This window comes from Crassostrea angulata, chromosome 4, assembly GCF_025612915.1.
Source record: "Crassostrea angulata isolate pt1a10 chromosome 4, ASM2561291v2, whole genome shotgun sequence".
NCBI classification, from domain to species: Eukaryota; Metazoa; Mollusca; class Bivalvia; order Ostreida; family Ostreidae; genus Magallana; species Magallana angulata.
Genome location: NC_069114.1, coordinates 45,991,409 through 46,011,630, shown reverse-complemented (window position 1 = coordinate 46,011,630; position 20,222 = coordinate 45,991,409). Strand labels below are relative to the sequence as shown.

Genomic DNA, 20,222 nt, shown 5'->3' with positions numbered 1-20,222 from the left:
ATGTTAATATACATGTATAAACAATAAGATAACAATGTTGAAAAAAATCAAAGGGGTATTAATTTGGTTGGTCATATGATAAAATCTGAGGATTCCCAGGGTTTGATCATGTGACCTGGTCACCAAAAAAGTTCATATATATATATATATATATATATATATATATATATATATATATATATATATATATATATATATATATATATATATATATATATATATATGCATTTTTTTTTGGCAAAATGATTCATCTAAGACAAAGTTTTTCAAGCCAAAATTCCAAATTAAATATAGAAAAAAACACAATAAATTACTCTCTTTGGTGATTAATGCGAGATATGAAGGTGGCGACATTGCAGAAAAAAATACATAACCCGCGTTCGATCGCTATACCCCTTGTAACCCGCAAAAATCACCAAAGAAAGCATGCATTTTATTGTTTATATTTACATCTTTCTTTTAACAAATTAATAAATTGATTGTAAACAGTAAGTTAAATTATATACGTACATTAATTATCAAATTAAAAACAATAAAATGCTTTATTTGGTGATTCATGCGGGATATGAAGGTGGCGACATCATGTTGCAGAAAAAATACATAATCCGCGCTAGCGAGATATGTATTTTTTCTGCAATGATCGATACCTTGTTATGAATCATTACCCGCATGAAAGCATTTACATATATAGTTGTTTAAATATTTACATCTTTCTGTTAAGAAATTAATAAATTGATTGTAAAATTAAGTAACTAAAGTTATATGTTTCTGTGAAGATGGCATGCATGTTGTTCTTCAAAATTATTAAAAAAAAAAATCAATACCAATATACGAAAAATAAAATGTTAGAATCAAAACTCGAGAATTCTGCAAAAAAATTATGTCTCTGACACCATAACTCTGGGACAATATCGATCTATTGTTTTGTTTCTATTTAATTCCACTAGGGGTGGTCATACACCAGGCACGTAGGTAGCATCGTTTTTTGAGAGCGAAAAAAAGGGCAAGTTTGAAAATCATGATGATCATGAAAATCTTTTAAACCGTGGGGGAGGGGGTGGTGTGGGGGTGTACTGTTAATCTCCTTGTCTGATTTTCACTTCAAATTTTACATGCTCCAAAAAAGTGATGTCGATTTTCTACATATGTAAATTTGTGAAAACTGTTTGCTGCGAGAAAAAGTTACACCCCCCCCCCCTTTGCTATGCGTGAATAAAAGTAACCTTGACCTTCCACGCGCCGGTGTGTATGGGAAAATGTGATTCGCAAGCACGTGTTAGTTCTAATTCAGGTTTAAACGCATATTATCCTGACTTTTCAATGCTTGTATATTGATAGCAGCATATATTTTTCAATGTTGATTTTTCAAGTTTATTAACAAAAACAGAAACTTTTTTTACCAGTCTTTTAATGATAAAGCCTCTTTCAACGTGAATGATCGGCTCGTGTTCACTTCACCGTCATGATCAATACACGTGACACGTGACCAAACATGGACGATAGGAAAACAAACTTGTGCACCTCGAGCTCAACCGCTGCTTAAAACGATGGAAGAATCAGCAACAGGTACATTTTTTTAAAATAATGTGTTTGTTTCAATCAAATTTAGCTTTGATTTTTTTTTACAATTACAAATTTTGCCCGTGTGGCTAGTGTTGACAGTGTGTATTGTTGACTATGTACTCTTTAGTAAATCGTTATGTAACATTGTGAGGTCAGGCTTGATTACGATGCAGACTTCTCTTTAAATATTATACTCCTTTCAGTGTTTAATGATTTATAATAGTGTCCCTTTAAACAGCTGTTCAAGGTTTGATAATATATTCTTTGCGTAGAAAAGTGCCCTTTTCACCACCTCGTCCTTTTCAAATCCTATAGTATAGTCGATTTAACACGGTAACAATGTATGTTACCGACAATGGACATATTGATATCATAGGAGCAATACAATCAGCTGTTAATACTTTAGATAAAAAATTGTACTAACAATTAAGTTGTGCCTATTCTGGGATTTCTATATAATCAGGGACATTATATCCCAGAGTAATCAAACTCCGTCACCATAAGCAGAAAACCTCCCGCGTTTCTCTGTAAATTATTTTTTGTGGTTTTTATCATTTGCAATCACTAAATATAATCTGAAACAATATAATTTATAGAATTATTAACAAAAATATTTTTATTCAAATAAGTCCTCTGAATACGACGTTTATCACGCGTGCTTATAATATCTTATGAACCTAACTCCGTCACCCACATGCTCTATGATATGACAGGGAATGAAGACACTTAAACAATTTAGTTAAAACTCCATTTGTATCAAGGCCAAGTTATGATAAGTAAAAATGGTGCATACAATTTAAATTGTATTTAATTTCATCGAAATGAAATGATAGCCAGAATAAAAAATGGGTCCATGTAACAACAATCACAATGGCCTTTTCAGAATGTATGGATGCAGTTTGATTTATGTCCTTACATATTTCAAATATTTTATATCATTAATTAATATATTACTTATTACATTATTTATTTATTACATTTTTAGAAATGTAGCATATTCTAAATAGCGATATACCGGATATATCTATACCCTGTATAAGGCAAAAGTATCGGCATGAGCGATTTGACGTTATCATCAGGAGTAGTGCACAAAGGCTATTGCGAACAGAAAAAATATATATGTGTCTCTGATATAATCGAACATAGTTTGATTTTGGCTATTCTCTATTATCACTTCTCAGTGAACATCTATTCTGTGTGCCAAAACATTGGATATTTGGGTTTAACTTGTGAGCATGACGGATAAGAATACTGGTAATTCCATCCCAAAACAAACTGTCATTTTGTCAATCTGTCTCCTATATTCTGGCTTATATATCCCCAACATTTAGTCAAACCGTTCCCTTGTAGAATTATAATGAAATAAGCTTTGTCCTAATTAAAGTGTCCTCTTTTGCTAATCTATCGCCTAATTTTGGTCAGACTATCCTGATCTAATATGTAGGATTTGTGACATATTTGGTTGAACTGTTCCCACGCTAGGGTCAGTCTGTGCACTGACAAAATTATTTAGTTCTTTTCTTTTAGGGGGGAGGGGGGGGGGGGGGGCCAGATCCCTGCTGGAGGTACCAGAAGGTCAAAGAAAAGTCTTACTTCAGCTATAAGTTCTAAATAAACGAAAACTTGTTTTATTTAACAATAGATAAGTACAACTCTTGATAAATTCAAGAACAAACAAAACACCAAAACAAAATTTTCCTATTTAATTCACATACCTGTAGCTAGCAGCTGGTTATAGTATCGTATGATTTAATAATATGAACAAAAAAAGAAATCACACGTCATACGTGCATAGGAAATCACAGATATAAAGCAGTAATGTGCATCTTGGTTTTATACATAACAGGTGTTATTGTCTTTTTTGTAATCTTTAACAGTATTGGACAACTAACTCTTTATTCCATTTATTCAATTTGAACATATTTTATTATAAATATATATATATGACATACATAAACAAATGGTAAGGACACAAGTCCTAACAACTTACGAGGTCTTCACCATGTATTCCATTATGCATCTTCAAATACAGGGATAAGTTGAAGATCCTGTGTTTGTGAGTGTTTTATTTAGACCGAGTATTGATTGGGGTATGCATAACTGTCTCAGCCACTATCACTTTTCATCCTTCTTAAATCAACAACAAAAGATGGATTTGCTAGTAAACGTGGATATACAGCATTGGATGGATTTACCATTACTAATGAACTGATATAATTGGATTTGATGCAGTAGTATAAATGAATAGTATGTCCAGGAATGTAGTACTGTTAGCAGTACCGCTCGGCCACACTTGGAGGCCACATCAATTGTTTAAAAATGAGAAAATGGGGCCACCAAATTCAACCATAGAATTTTGGGTTAATTTTGTTGACATATAGTCAGTTGAAGGATAGTTGCTGCCACAGGTGACAATAAGCATGACCAATAATGGCCAGTAAATAGATTAATAATTATGTTTCTCAGGTTTTGATTGTTTGTAACCTTCAATGAAAATGGTTGTATTTATGTTTTGTTCATTAATGTTTATTAAAGCATTTAACTTCCTACACTATATTATCCCTTACCTGTGTATTAAAAGTACATGTAGTTGCTGCTTAGTAATAAGGTAAATCAATTATATTTACTTCATGTACCCATCTTTTAGTGGATCATATTATATAGGGTACAAGATACAAGATATTTTAATAACCAATAATCATGATTATAGTATATACTTCCCTATTTATCAGATATATTATTAACTGTGTTGTATGGATCATATTTGGCTAGAACCATCAAATAGGTCACATGGGGGGGTGGGTGGGTTAAAACATGTCATAATTAGGTATAACTGCATTTTAATTTTTTTTTGCAGGAAATATTTTGCAGAAAATAAAAAAACCCCATGAAAACCTATCTTAGTTTGAGGCAGAAAAGTAGACAAAATCTTACAATTTGATTAATACCATGCCCACTGAGAGTCAGAGAGGACAACAATTCACTAATTAACATTCATTGTTTTCCTTTATTTCAAATTTAAGGATTAAAGGTCAGTTGTTACAGGGTAAGGGTTGATGTCTACATTGATCTTCTATTTAGCCTTTAACTTCACTATTCATTGTTTTGTGCTTGGCTTGGATTTCAAGACTCTTTTAAAAAATGTCAAAACAAAAGAACATATTAGTGAATACCATTAACAATTACAAATTTCTGACCTTGACATTTATATGACCTTCACACCACTATTTATTGTTTTGAGTTTTGCTAAGTTTTTAAGACATTGTTCAATATTCTTAAAAAGAAACTTTATAATAACTTTACTATTCTTTACCTTGCATTTAATTAATTCAGTTTCTTAGAAACAGGGATGTGATTTTAACACCGAAACAAAGATTGCCGCCAATTTAAAAGTCAAATTTGTCAATCTTGGGACCAATGCAGACCCCTGACTGATTTGACTTTCTCCCTTTTCTTTCTATGCCAACCTCAACCTTGAAAAAAATGTTCAAGACAATTTCACCAAAATTCACTTGCCAGTAAAATAAATCAATAATATTTCTTCATCTGTCATCATATTTTACTGTGAACTCTGAATTCACTATTCTTGAAGTTGCATTTAACCCCCCAAGAAACTGTTCAAGACAGTTTTGTCAAACTTCATCTAATTAAAAAGATTAATAAAAAATTTCCTTCTGTCAACATATTTTTCTGTGAACTGAAAGACTTAAGTAAAGATATCATATGTATATTTAATACCGGTACATGTAATGCAATGTACTAACAGCCCAGCTAGGTGGGACATGAATGTCCTTGGTATGGACATATTTTTATTATTGTTTCTAACAAAACACACAGGAGGGTATGAGAAATTGAACAATTTGAAGTTGACAGTAAGAGTCAAACCGCCATAGATGTGTGTATTAAAACTCCTTATATTGTAATTTTCACAGGTAGTTTAAATAGGTAGCTCTGACCTTTAGCTGCCAATACTGTCCAGTATTGTACATATTAAACCAACTTTGCACATGATCCTTGACCTTGTATATGTCAAGGTTATCCAGGAATTCCGTTTGTTAAAATAAGAAGAAAAAAACTTCATTATTTTTAGTTCTTGATCTTCGATTTCTTAACACTTGCCAATTAAGATAAAGAAAATGTGAAAGTCTTTGTTTTTTTTCATTGCCTTTTCTGTACAAATTAAATGATGTGTGGATCAATTTATGTTCCCTGTAAAAAAAAAAATGAATGTTCAAAGTGAAGGAAGTTTGACATTAATTGAATTTTACTATAAATAAAATGTAAAACATGGGGGTGGGGTGGGGGTGTCTATGTGCATCAAAATAGCTATATACATGTATTAGTTTTTCAATAAAGAATTACCTTGTAACCTAAGTAACAATATTTAGTTTTCAGTTATTATTTTTTCCCGAGAATGAATACTTATTGAAGTTTTGTATGGAGGTGGGAATGAAGGGCATTATTAGGCATCTTGCATTGTTCATTGTTTTATTTGACTTAGAGATTTTGAGTCATTATTTACCGTACATTTTTTTTTTCAGATACCTAGAACAAAGTTCATCAACTTGGAAACAATTATGAATATGTGATTACCAGTAAGGAACCTCCATAACTTAAGAAACTACAAGGTAAAATAAAAAAGTTTTTATTGTTGCTTATTAGTCCCCTACCGGTTTCACCGAAGGAGACTATAGCTTTCCTCTGCGTCCGTCTGTCTGTCCCACTTCAGTTTTCCACACTTTTTTTCTTTATGTGTTTGAGGAATTATATGTCATTTGCTGAACAGCTTCAAATTGTCAAACTACAGATCAAGTTTACACTTTAGTAGCGTCTGGTTGAAATATTTTCAAGAAAATTATTTTTTTATTTTCTAATTTTTTAATTTTTTTTCGGGTTCGGTGTATTGAATAAACGGGGAAAGTATGTAGTCAGTAATAATATCGTGCATTACTTGTACCATTCCTTTTATTGTTTCTAACAAACAAATAAGTTCAGTACAATAGTGTCAAACATTGTGTTGTAAATTTTAATCAACAGGGTTTTTTGTATTATTACAATTGGGTTCGTTATCGGGTTGGTCTGTTTATTTGGGGTATATACAGAAGACGGTAAGAAATGATATTCTGCATAACAGTGTTTTCACAAATTTCTACCAGCAAATACTTAATGGACTTGGTGAAATTACAGGAGATAAAATAAAGAGTATTTTACCTATTGTTTATTCATTTCCATATCAACGATGTAGTTTGAATTTCCTCTGTTATTTTATCTCTGATTAAAGCATAACATCTTGACATCTTGTTTATAAAAGCTTTGAAATAGATGTATGCTTCGAAGCTTTCATTGAATAATACAGACCAGTAGGGAACGTGTATTGCATATGCAATACTCTCAGAATGCTTGTTTAAAATGGTACTGGTACCTATTCATTTGGGGAAAATAGTGTTTAAGTAGTACAAATTAGGATTTATCTATCATATGAATTCGAAGAAATGACGTTTCTTTTTCTAAATTTAATACCTTACTATTGATGAAAGAGTAATTATTGTAGGAAAATTTTACCATACAAATTAGGATTTATCTATCATATGAAGAATTGACATTTCTTTTCCTAAAATTAACACCTTACTATTGATAAATTAAAGTTTTAAAGTGAGCAATAATTTTAGCATTTTGTTATCACCAAAGTTACGTAACATGCACTAGTGGCATGATTGCAAAGGGTGAACAGCCATTGATTATTACCATGCTTTTGTGCCTGCAAAAATTTACATGAACACATGTAATACACAACAAAACACATGTTGGTACTTATGGACATATTAACAAATTGCAAGTTGAAGACAATCCTTTTGCTGAGAGCGATGCAATATGTCAAAGAGTCTTGGTCAGTGAATCTGTTGGACAGGTTGAAATGACACTGATCAAATGTATGCTAATCAGACAGTAGTTTCTAAGATTGACATATTCTGATAATGCAGAATGAATATATATGAAAACTAGTATACCGTGTACAATTGTCTGTCCACTTGTGGCAAGCTTGACCACACAGGTCAAACGTAGGCTAGCTGGTATTGACAGGATAGAAATTATTGATAGGAGATTATGCCAATCAATCAGATAAAAGCTACAAGGCAGTGACAGCACATCTAAGTTCTTCTGACAAGTCTAGGTGCTGGAGACACGTGGAAGTACTCGCACGTGTTGCTATCTTTACATTCCTAATGTTTCAATACACACTGTTATCTGCGATGTGTGTACAGAGGTGATAATGGATTTAAATTTAAAATTACAGATAATAACACAAATGTCTATCATCACAAAATGTTTTTAATGAAAAACATAATTATCAGTTTTATGATGTAGAAAAACATGAATTTTTGCAGGTGGGAAGACGGTTTGAATTTGATGTGAAGAAAGAATTGAAAAAATTATATTTACTTAACATAGACATTGTTGATTTGATATTGTATGTGTAACATGAAAATAAAAAAAAATTGAGCTGAAAAATTGCTCTATAGTTTCTTTGGGAGTTGATTTTAATCAACTCTCCTATGCAGTTACTCTGGCAAACCAAAAGTGAAAGAGTGTTTGGACCTAAGCACAAATCATCACCGCTGACAAGACTTAATTCCTGAAAATAATAGAAAATTCAATGTAATGTATGCTGAAGCATTGTTTTTCAAGGAAACTTATCTATATTATAAACACTTTGAAAATTGTCAGATTTTATATAATACGAACAATTTAGATATTTATGTAGTCTCATTTGTTCCTACGCCAGAGTTTAATAAAGTCTCGTTCGACCAGACGCTCGGCTGTCTCCGTAAATCTCCGACAAGCAGAGAGGCTCTCTTGCTTGTCGGAGATACACGGAGACAGCCGAGCATCTGGTTGAACGAGACTAGAGTTCGATATCAATAATGCCTGGCTCCATACGATTCTTAGAATTGTTTCGATTACTAATACATAGTTTGAAATCTATCTTTGAATATTACACAACATGATTTATATGGAAAAGTAAAAAAATTCATATAATAAAAAAAAGCGTAATTCAAATACAGACTAGAAACTAATTGCCATGCAAGATAAGTTGATTTTAAAATAAATGATAATCGATGAAATCAACTCCCGTCAGTACTTCAGTACTTTGATATTAATACGATATATTTTTTTATTTTCATGAGGAAAATAGAAATGTAATGCCTTTTCTTTTAAAGATAATAAAGAGTTTTAGCCAGGCAAAGATAAAGTGTTATACAATATTTGCTATTTTAATGTTAAATAGTGTTATTATCAGTGAACTGACAACAGCAAATATGACCTTCTGTAAGAGAAATTTTGCCTGCTCTGAGATGTTGTCTTTGAAATTTCCCGGGTATCGAGTCAAAATCTCACAGTACAGCAGCAATTTGAAATTACGTATTTCATCAGACTGGTGCTATACCAACTAAAATCAGACTTCCAGATATTTAGTTTGCAAGAACAAAGGAATTACATCTTAGAACTTTTTCATACTTAAGTTTTATCAATTTTAGGTCAACTGAGTCATTCGATTACCAATTGTAATTGGTCTTAAAGTGTCTGTTGCCGTGCATTAACAATTTGACATTTTTAACTTCTTCTTGAAAATGCAATATCACAAATTAATGGCTTTACCATTAATGGCAAAAAATGCCAAATTTTCAAAATTTTTCTTCTTTACGCCCACACATGCATGTGTGAAGAAAAAAATATTAAATGCATGGTTATGATGTCCAGGGAGCCCTTTACCATTGCTCCGAAATTCATGGCCCCTGGGTCAGGGGTTTAGGCTTGGGGGGGGGGGGCAAATATGGCCACAAAGTACATTGTAAAAATGTATTGGTTTAAAAAAAATTTCTTCTGTACTATCACAATCTTGGGAGATAAAGTCATGCATTGTTATTACCACATATTTATAGTGTCCTGATGTCCAATTGTGAAATCACTGCCTAGGCCAAGGGGCAGAATTTGAGAGTTTTTATTTATGGTGGAGGTGGGGTGGGGGATAAATATGGTCATTTATGGAACATAATTTTACTTACTAGGGTAATTGCTGTTTGTCATCAATTAACAATTTTAATATCACCTTGAAAACTAAATGGTAAATTGTCACTTAAATTTGGCAATATTGAATTAAAGATGTGTTCTATTTTTTTATTAGGAAAAATATATTTAAGTTAATAAATACCTTGTGGATAATGTATTTTTAAAAATAAGCTGTTTGCATTTTGTATGCATTATAAATAAAACTGAATATTATAAAATATTGACCATTAAAGGAGTGCAGGTCTCTTATTACCAACAATTACAATTTTTGTTTAATTTCTTTGTACATTTTACTGGGTTTTTAATGTGTTGCTATTGTACAATATGATTGGGCCAGCTCCATCTAAATTTAAATATAATGATATTTAAATGAATCCTTCATGTTACGAAGTTTTATATATTCTTAAACAAAGATTCGTCTAATTTATGATCCCCTCAAGTTATTATACAGTAATTTAAGGTGCTTTATTTAGTAGAAGATTCTTAGTTCTTAAGAATAGAATATCATTCAGTTTTGAATATCTTTTGTTATTACTTTCATATTTTGTGTTTTGCAGATTAGCAGAGATTTGAACGACAGTTGAAGCAGCCACAATGGAGTGGCATATAATGAATGTTGGGGGGGTGAGCAGTCTGGGCAGTAACCTGGGCTGTCTGGAGGAATCTCAGTACATACCCTCTGACGAATGTAAAGGTAAAACAGCTGTTTCTTTCTTGTTTTGATTTTAACATATTTAATTTTTGTAAATATATGCATGTTACCGGTACATAAATGAAATAGGCAGTTTATTCCTTGTTTTTTTTCTGATGATAAGTATCAGTTCATTTTGTGTGATGTGGTGGGAGCATCTCTGGGCTCTGGAAAATTTTAATTCATATGATAAGTATCAATTAATTCATATTTTATTTGGGAGGGGAGCGACTCCAGGCCTGAGTTAGGGGATTTTGTTCATAATAAGTATCTTTTTATTTTTAAAGGGGGGATGTTATTTCTCTGTTTCATCTGTCACAGACAAGGCATAGGAGTAGACCTACCCTATATCTTTTTTCTTTTTGTTTTGGGGGGGGGGGGGGGGGGTGATACGTCATCTCTTGAAATTGTTATCTTTATGTTTCAGCTTACTAACATACACTGTCCAAAAAAGTACATAAAATACACAAGTAACTTTTGATAATTGACATTTTACTTAAGTACATGAAAAAGTATTAAAAACAAATGTATTAGTATCATAATTAGCAATCATATTTCTTGGACAAATGATGAAAATCAATAATCTTTTTATGAATTAGTCACAAACACGCCAAAATTCACCATTAGCTATAAGATAAGCTTATAGTGATGTGGTTCGCCAGAGAATCAAGTGGGCTAGGTTAATTAAGGAACTATATCGTATATGACGTAGGTTAGAGAGAGAGAGAAGTCAATAACAAGTACCCTACTTAGGTGAGGTCGATCAATAAAAGATAATTTTAGAAACTGATTGTGATTGGAAAAAGTTCATAGAAATAAAAATCTGTCTAGTTTTTTGACAGATGCTGCAAATATCTACTATTTTTCTCAATTTATGGAGTAAATTATACCAGATATATTGTACGATGGGTGACTAAGTAAAACTGTTCAAATAGTCTCTGAAGGTGTGAACTGTTTGAAAGTGCGAGTATCATTTTTTTTGGATATTAAGGTCGATCCTGTTTATAGGGCAACGGAGCCAATTTTTAGCAATAAAATAAAAAAAAGATTTAAATAGGTTGACTTAAAAGAATTGGTTGAAAAATTACTGCTAGTTTGAATGAATAATAAATGGTTTAAATCAATAACGTTATCATAGTAGACTTTTATCTTATTATATCATAAAAGGGGAATAAAACGCATTCCTAAAATTTTCACATCATTATAAAATATCTGAAAAATACAGTATTATTTTGTTATGAAAAAGTATCAAAACTTACAATAAAAATTCTAAAAGTATAATAACATTACATGTTATTACATGAAAATTGAGTAATATTTACAGGGTTTGTTTAGATAAATTATAAGCAAGTCATTCCATCTGAAAACGTAGAGTTGGAGAATGGTGTAATTTTGTACTATTGCATCTTTTAAAAGTTCATCTCCAAGGGCAATTGTACTAAAATGTCAAAGGGTAGTTTTTCAAAATTAAGAAAAATTCTGTTTCTTGATATCACTATAATCACATGATTTTACAAGTACAGGTGCTTGTACATTATAGTCCCATGCAATTTGACACGTACTATTGTACCAATTAATGATTATTTCCTGAACAACATACCCATAATGCATTGTGTCACGTACCAGTTCGTGATCAATTACAAGTAGTGATGAGGTTCCCAAACAAAACACTGGAAAAATTGTGTTCCTCTGTCACACTATTTACAAAGATTACTTATAAAAAAAATATGTTAAAGGTTTAAAAAAGGACTCAATACATGTATTATGATTTTTTTTTTCAAGTGAGAGATGACTACTTCACTGCTGACAGGAAACTTTTTTTTTAAAGATGAAGTATTTATAGATTAAAGCATTGAACAATATGATGGGCAGACAAATCAATCTATCTGACATGCAGAATTCTCAATATCACATTTTTGCCAGAAAATTATATAAAATACATTTATTGTGTCAAATAAGATCACCATAGCTGTTTAAAAGGCTTAATTTCAAGTGTGAAAATCATAACTAAGTTAAATTAGAAAGGTTAAAAAAATTGTATTACTAATGACCAATTTTTACAACTATCTTTTTATTAATAATTGAGTTTTTCAGTTGTCAACTGCAATGAGAAAATTTTAAAAGTACCAAAATTTCTAGAATTTGATTTCAAAGAGCCTAAGATTAAAGATTTGCTTTTCATGAATTTGTAGTAAGTTTGACTTTGTAATGAATAAAACAGAGTTGATTACCAGTCGTGAGAAATAAATGTTCTTTATGTTGACAGGAGAGTCAATTATAAGACAGTCTAATGCGCATTACATTTTGCACTACTGTGATGCCATTTTTTGTGGGATATTTTTGCTTTGCATTTGCATAAAGTAAATATTAATGATAATATCAATGTTCAGTTCATTAAATTCAACAAATTAGTTACCTGGTAGGATTAGAAACACTCACTGCACTTAGGAAGGATTTTATGTTTATTATTTACACTGTCTTATTTAAATTCCAATTTTAGATTAATTCTATGCAGTATGAAAAATGTACATTAATTTAACATTCAGACTAAACTTCGAACAGGGCAGAAATTGTCTATGCATAATGTGCACCTACAATCAAACTTTGTATATTGTCAGGGATGATATCAAGAATATATAAGGTTGGAAAGTTGCACTATCCAAAACAGTGCAGGCAATGAACGCAAGCAATATCAATATATGTTCTTCATAAAAAGATAACATGATGTGTGTTTAATGTATAAATTTTTACATCTGTAATTGAAAAGTTATTTGAGATGTAATAAGCAACAGTAAGCAAGAGTTTTCAAGAAAAGAGATGTTCACCATGCACAAATGTGATCCTGATTTAAAAATAGAGTCATGGGGGGGGGGGGGGGGCAACCTTACGTCCACTATGGTTGAATGTTTGACTGTATGTCGTGAGTTATGATTTAATTTAATTTGATATGTTTTAGTTTGTCTAATGAACCTAGGAGAGAAAGCTAGGAAAAGGTCCTGCATATGATATGTAGCAAAATACCTTGGAAGTTAAGCACAACTGGTTTTGGTAAAAGTTTTCCAATTGGTGTCACTTTTTATTCTTTAGTTGATAGGAACCAGTGTTAACATTTTGAAGGCAAATGTCACCAGATCTTGGCCTCAATGATTAATACAGCACTGATTTTATAGTTTTGGATGATATTATACATTTATTGCATGACAGTGAGAGAGATATGAAGATTTACTTCCCAAAGAGAAATACATGTATGGTTTTTTGTAGGGGTTGAAATCTTCACATCTCCCTCACTGTTCATTATACGGGCCAACAGGTGATAATTAGAATACATTGGGTTCTAAACGTTTTTCAACTGTAATTAGAAGGAAAAATGTAGTGAATGGTATTGGTTTCTTTTTATGTTAGATTTTTGATTTATAAAGGATTTGAAATGTTGATACTGTATAATCCAAAAAAATTTTAGAAGTATCATATGATTACATCGTATCCTCATCCTTAGAACTTTTCATACGCATCAAATAAAAATTCATGTGGCTTCCGAAGGGGTGGGATATGATGAACAATATGATAATGGCAGGGAAGTATTAAGTTTTATTGAATTATTATTATGAGGTATTAATAATGATATATTTTATCTTATCCTCAGTTAATTTCGTGTTTTTCTAGATGTTCTTTTGGAAATCATGCAACAACTTAAAGATGAGGACCCTAGGTTACGAAATGTTCGGCGGCAAATTTTCTACAACCATCTCGTGGAAAAGGTGTGTATTTGATGGAACACATCAAAATCCCAAAACACCAACATTTCATTTGTATACTGTTCTATCATCATTGTTCATTGAATGACAATTTTTATTCTTTAGCAAGTTCATGAAATCAAATCAAATGAAGAAACATGACAGCAATGGTCTTGGACAAGACCTTGTCAACTGCTTGAAAAAATGAATTCTACATATTAAATGGACAAAACTAATTGACAAAATTATTGAAACCACAACCTACTGATGGAATTAGTGTGAAGAAAAAATGAATTTTCAACTTTTTTAAATTTCTAGTTGACTATGATAATCAGTTTTATAATTATTGAATGAATTGTTTTCAGTTGGCAAGATGTAGTGTCCAATCTTCTTACATATCAATATTTTGCAGGATCTTTGTGTAATGATCAAGTTCTTGAGAGAAGACCCAGAAATATTTGGTCTTGTTGTAAGGTAATTATGAACTGTTAAAATTAAAAACAATTAGGACATGAAAATGAAAGCTTGTTTGTTTCATAAATGAGGCATACTTGTTTGATTAATAGAAATAATCAAGTGATTTAAAAGTTCTGTATATGAAAGCTTACCATCATATGGTAGGAGATGATTATAACTAAGCTAAGACTGAGACGATATTGTGCATACATTTTGTAGAATACTGGCAAATTTGACACTTCCTGTGGAAAGTTTAATAGAGTCGACTGGATATTCTATGGCAGAGGCAAGTCAGACTGGAATGTCATGGCAACAGGGAGTGGAGAGCTCCCTCCACCACTACAGGACTGTGTTCACTGATAAGTCAGTTTTGCTTAGTCTGTTGGAGGAAATCCACACTCTTGTGGAAGAGGTAAAGTCAACCATCAATACTAAAATGTTTGGTTTTGACAATAAAATCCATCAAAATGGCAAAATATCTTATACATCCTGAAACAAACCTATCATCGGCACAGATGATTAAAATCTCCTTCAAGCATTTCTGTCTATCTGATGACATCTCCTACACAACAACTTACAATTCTTGACATGCTTATTTCAGCGACCACTGAGAGTTTTTCTGTCATTTTGGTGCTATATAGCTTTAAGAAATCAAAATTCATTCAAGAAACTGAGTACCAGTATAAGCTTTCGGCAATCCAATACACCAAATTATTTTCCTACCTGTGCTTATTGCAAAAGACAAATATTTTTTTTTGCTGAATATGATACATAAACAGAGCACTTTTATGCACAGATGGAAAAGTTTTTGCTGATATTTAATCAGTAATTGGTAGCTTGCTGAATATTAAAACATCAATAGCACTTTTAATCTAGACATGTAGCTGTTGTAGAGAGTTGATTTCCCTTTAGAAATCAGTCGACTTAATAATTGCCTTGTTTTCAGAGTGAAGGATACCCACTGCCAGAGGAGAGTTGTGAAGTCATCAATCAGATTCTGCTGTTGCTGCGGAATCTCCTACACTTCCCAAGCAGTTCTGAGGACAACAGCTGCAGGGAGCATGAAATGTTTCTCAGGTTGGTCTCTTGATGGATTGATGGATCAACCAAAATTATGTCAGATGTGAAAACTTCCTCATACAGTTTGTATTAGAGGTTTAACTTGCTCTTATATGCATGTACTTTTATTTTAGAATCCTTTTTGAGTGCGATTTCACAGAGAGATTTATTAAGCTTCTTCAGCTAATACAAAGGGTAAGTCAGTGTATCAAAAGTAAATTCAGTATTAGGATTACGATGCATATACAGTGCAAAGTAATTAATGCAAAGAAATTGATGTTTAATGGAGAAAATAGATAACCTACATTCAACGCTAACATACTATACCCAACCCAACCCACCCTACAAAAACCCTGTCAAAATAAAAACTTCAAGAAGTTTTAATAAACACATTACTAACGAGATTGGACTGGAAAGTATTAATCTTTAGAATTCCGTAATTTCTGTGGCACATATTAAGTAATTCCAAATTGGTGTTATTTTCCAAAAACATATTTTACCTACTAAAGAACAAAGGCAAGATGACACATTGCATCACGATTATTATACCCCTGCTTTGAAGAAGAGTTGCCGGGGGGGGGGGGGGGGGGGGGGGGGGGGTGTTACGGTATACTGTTTTACCATTGTATATCTGTGTGTTTGTCTGTCTGTGCATTTGCAACAAAAATTTCTGTCACCTTGTTCTCAGCAACTGTTCATTGCAGATGCTTTAAATTTTAACACACTTTTTGTTAAGGCATGTACTGTAGATTCCTAATTAATCGCAAGGAATTAATATCCGCGTAAAATCGTGAGAAACACCCTTCACAGATTTTAAAATCTCGCCATTATTATCTGAGAGTTCAGAACTATAAGAAATGAGGAGAAAAGTTCCACGTTTGCGATTTTATATTCTCACGATTTGATACAAACCAGCGGGATCGCTGAATTAAGTACTCGTGTAATATAAGGAATTTACAGTATTTTAGTCTGGTTTAAATATAATTACTTATAATTAAGGTCTGATTTAGATACATTTACTTGTAATTATTAAAGGTTTGGTTAAGATACTGTACATTTACCTGTAATGAAAGTCTGGTTCAGATAAATTTGCTGGTAATAACGTCTTGTACAGATGAATTAACTTGTAATTAAGGTCTTTCAATTGTCGCATGACGTCATTGTTAGCATTTCAAAATATTTAATCATTATCAGTTACTGTGGTTTCATCAATATTCGTTGAATACCAATTTTCGTGGATTTCGTTGTTAAGTTGATCCGTGAAATTAAATGTTCACTGAAGTTCAATTTCAACTAACATTTTGTATTGATTGGATCATTGGCCACGAAATTACGTATCCTTGAAACTGTGGTTTTCAGAAAATCCACGAAAATTGATACCCACGAAAATTAATGAAACCACGGTATATTATTAGTTTAACAGTTATGTAATGCATGGTTTTGCCAATGTTTCTTGATTTATACTTGTTTTTAACACATTTTAAGCTATGAAAAATGAAATGACACTAATGTGTAACTATTTATAGAGAATAGTTTGAGTTAAAATCGATGAATTTTAATGAAAAATTGATAAATCCGTACATATTGGCAAACTTTGCAGAGACTACATTTCATAATTTTTAATTGGCAAGGTAACCATTTCTTTGCAGATTTCGATAGGATATATAATTAATTATAAATGTACCAATTTTCAGTAAGTTTGAACCATTATTTCAAAAGTTATAGAGGTTTTATGTTGCTAAACTGTTCTTATTCATGGTTGAAAAATTGTATCAGAATGCACTGTAAATGTGATAGCTTTCAAACTGGTTACTTAAATTACCTTAAAATGTTAAAATACATTAACTAAAGGATTGCAATTAATTTCAATAAAAAAATTCTTTATTATATATAAATAGGTGAAAAAAATTATATTGATCTTTGATTAGGGAGCAGTCATCGCTATAATTGCCCCGATAGTGTACCTGTGCTAGCTCCTACAGCATGAACAAAATATTTGCAACGTACCAATTTCTAAGTTCAGTTTGAATGTTTACATAATAATCTTCAATTTTAAACAAAAGTTACATGGATTTAACCATAAAAACATCAAGGATGGAGAAACCTTAAGTCTTGTTGAAATATATTTACCTGTAATTAAAGTCTGTTTCTGATACATTTATGTATCAGTATACTGATCGCTGTACAACATATGTATTTTGAAAATGGAATGGTTCACAAAAAATTAAATCATGAATTGTTTTAAAATTAACTTGCATTGATTGCTGCATAAATTGTGCAAGAATAATAAAGAATTGAAGAATCTCAGGATTTATTTAAATGTCCTTTACATTCATGATGCTTCTTACAGTTCCTGTATTTTATGATAATTAAGCCAACAACAATTTATTTGGTTGTCTGTGAATTATTGCCTTGTATATCATGTATTGTAGGAATACTGGACCGTAACAGCCGTACAATTGGTAACACTCATCTTTAAAGGACATGTAAGTTTATTTTTTGTTAATCTTATTTGGAGAAAATTTCTTCAGGGATCTTGTTGTATAATTTTGTGGATTGTACATGTACTTTTTAAAGGTTTATTTTACAAGATGCATGTTCATATGAATTAAAGATGTGTAGTTCAGTTAATTATTGATCTGTTGTTTGTCATGAAATTTTTCTTTTTACAAAATTTAACAATCGATTATATCATAAAGAAATTTTGAAACAAATTTGAACTTTCAGACAGGGGAGATGTTTCTTCAGAATGTGACTGACATTGAATCTGTGACTTTTATCATGGAGCAGTCGGAGGACTCTGATGGTGAATGTCTGATGTGTGGTTACCAGCACAGTGACAAAGACTTTCAGTGCATTAATTACCTCGAGGAAAGTATCTCAAAAAATCTGCGACTACGGCATGGATCTAGCCAGGACAGCTGCAGTTCCTCTCCAAACGGCTCAAGTCTGGAGGTCTCCAGTCAGGAACAGGAGAAATTACAGTGAGTGAACGAGCCAGCAGCCACGGGCTTATGTTTCTGTTTTACCTCCATGACAAGTACTTGTTTGGAAGTTGAATTAAAACATGTATGGTTTTATCACAGATTAATTGTTTTGTTGTAGTAAATATTTGGAAGTTTTTGCTGTACAGTTTCTGACCAAAGCTTTCTGTAACACGGTTCATGTTCTCAGGGTAAGAGTTTTAGTTTGTCTGGATCCACAAGCGTTATCGTAGATAATGCATGTCATAATATTGATGATGAAATACTGTAGAAGCAGATTTAATTTTGTTATTTTCGTTGGCAGAAAAAATCAACAAAATAAAATCCAAGACAATTTTTTTACCCAAGTATTAATAAAAACAGAGTTAAAACAGCGAAATTTTAACCCAACGAAAATATGTGCTTCTACAGTAGTATCTTGCTGGTGAGTAGCACTGAAGCCCCTCTCTTCCTTGGCCTCTCTTTAGCATGCTCCTCTGGTTTTGCATAGAGGTTAATATAAGTAATGTTTATCCTCTACTTCACACTTTAATTATAGTCATTCATTACTGATAGTTCAACATAGTGTTTGCTATTGCTTTAATGTTCTGAAAAGCTAAGGAGCAATTTGAATTTGTTAATGATTTCAGTTCTAGTAGTGTCTTACTTTCTTATACATGACATGGTCATAAAATTATGCACAAATTCAGAAGTAGATAGATGCTTCAAAAATCATGAGAAAACCTTTACCTCAGTATTGTGCAATTCTATTGTAGAATATTCTCACATCTCAATACAAAGCAATGATAGATGAAGTGTATATACTATGGCTCCTGGCATTTTTCCTGAAATATGCGCGACATCAGCGAGTGGAATTCCATTACATCAGGTAAGAACCATTATTGTTTAATCACAAACATGTTATTCTGATGATTCTTAGAAAAAATATATAACTTCAACCAAAAATAGATTATGTTCATTAGATAAAGCCCTTATGTTTAATGCTGTGCCTTATAACACACGTGCCAAGACAACAAATGAATAAGTAAGTGTATGATTTATACATTGGAGATAAAATGTGGCTTGATTTTGTGTTTCAGGGGAATCTTCTCCACAGACTTGTTTGCATTTCTGGTTTACAAAACGGTGGTGAATTCTGAGGAGCTAGTGATAGCACAGAGAAACAAACAGGACACCATTCATCACCTCAGAAGGTACGTGCCTGGACCGGTCTTATTGGATTGTTCTTGTGGAAATCAGAAGTGGACTGGTTCTTTTTGACGGATTCTATCTTGTTCAAGTTGTGCTATATTAAGGCATTGACCACAGAGCAAATGCTTGCCAAAACTTGTATGCATGTAACACAAAGTTTGGCATGTTCCTGAATAGGTGACTGGTTCTATATTGTTTGAGTTGTTATTAGACTAGTTCTCATTCAGTCATATCTAGTCTGGTTCTTATTTGAGTTGTAGCTTGGCTTGTTCTTAGTCTGTCATAGACACTGGGTCCATTTGTCAAGATTGTCTGTTTCTCTTTGACAATATGAGTTATAATAATTCGACTGTTTGTTTTCCAGAATTCATTTGACTGTTGGTGCTATGCGGGAAATGTTACAAGGTCTGAAGCTATATTGTGAAGATCAGAGTCTAGATAAAGCCAACATAGCTTACCTAGAGAATTTACAAA

General features: G+C 32.0%; 1 protein-coding gene across 4 annotated transcripts in view; it reads left to right on the top strand.

Annotated features, from left to right (window-relative positions):
- Positions 1 to 1,245: 1,245 nt before the first annotated feature.
- The window catches only part of LOC128180133 (protein timeless-like), a 34,281-nt gene continuing 15,304 nt past the window's right edge, over positions 1,246 to 20,222 (top strand). For 2 of the 4 annotated variants that reach the window (XM_052848015.1, XM_052848016.1), the window contains exons 1-14: positions 1,246 to 1,566; positions 6,105 to 6,191; positions 10,191 to 10,327; positions 13,988 to 14,082; positions 14,471 to 14,532; positions 14,734 to 14,926; positions 15,461 to 15,591; positions 15,708 to 15,768; positions 18,006 to 18,059; positions 18,301 to 18,557; positions 18,679 to 18,748; positions 19,313 to 19,425; positions 19,637 to 19,750; positions 20,113 to 20,222. In XM_052848015.1, coding sequence (XP_052703975.1) covers positions 10,228 to 10,327; positions 13,988 to 14,082; positions 14,471 to 14,532; positions 14,734 to 14,926; positions 15,461 to 15,591; positions 15,708 to 15,768; positions 18,006 to 18,059; positions 18,301 to 18,557; positions 18,679 to 18,748; positions 19,313 to 19,425; positions 19,637 to 19,750; positions 20,113 to 20,222 — 1,360 coding nt within the window. In that variant the 5' untranslated portion in view covers positions 1,246 to 1,566; positions 6,105 to 6,191; positions 10,191 to 10,227. The remainder of the gene's footprint in view (positions 1,567 to 6,104; positions 6,192 to 10,190; positions 10,328 to 13,987; positions 14,083 to 14,470; positions 14,533 to 14,733; positions 14,927 to 15,460; positions 15,592 to 15,707; positions 15,769 to 18,005; positions 18,060 to 18,300; positions 18,558 to 18,678; positions 18,749 to 19,312; positions 19,426 to 19,636; positions 19,751 to 20,112) is intronic. The other 2 variants (XM_052848013.1, XM_052848012.1) reach the window with 1 other exon arrangement.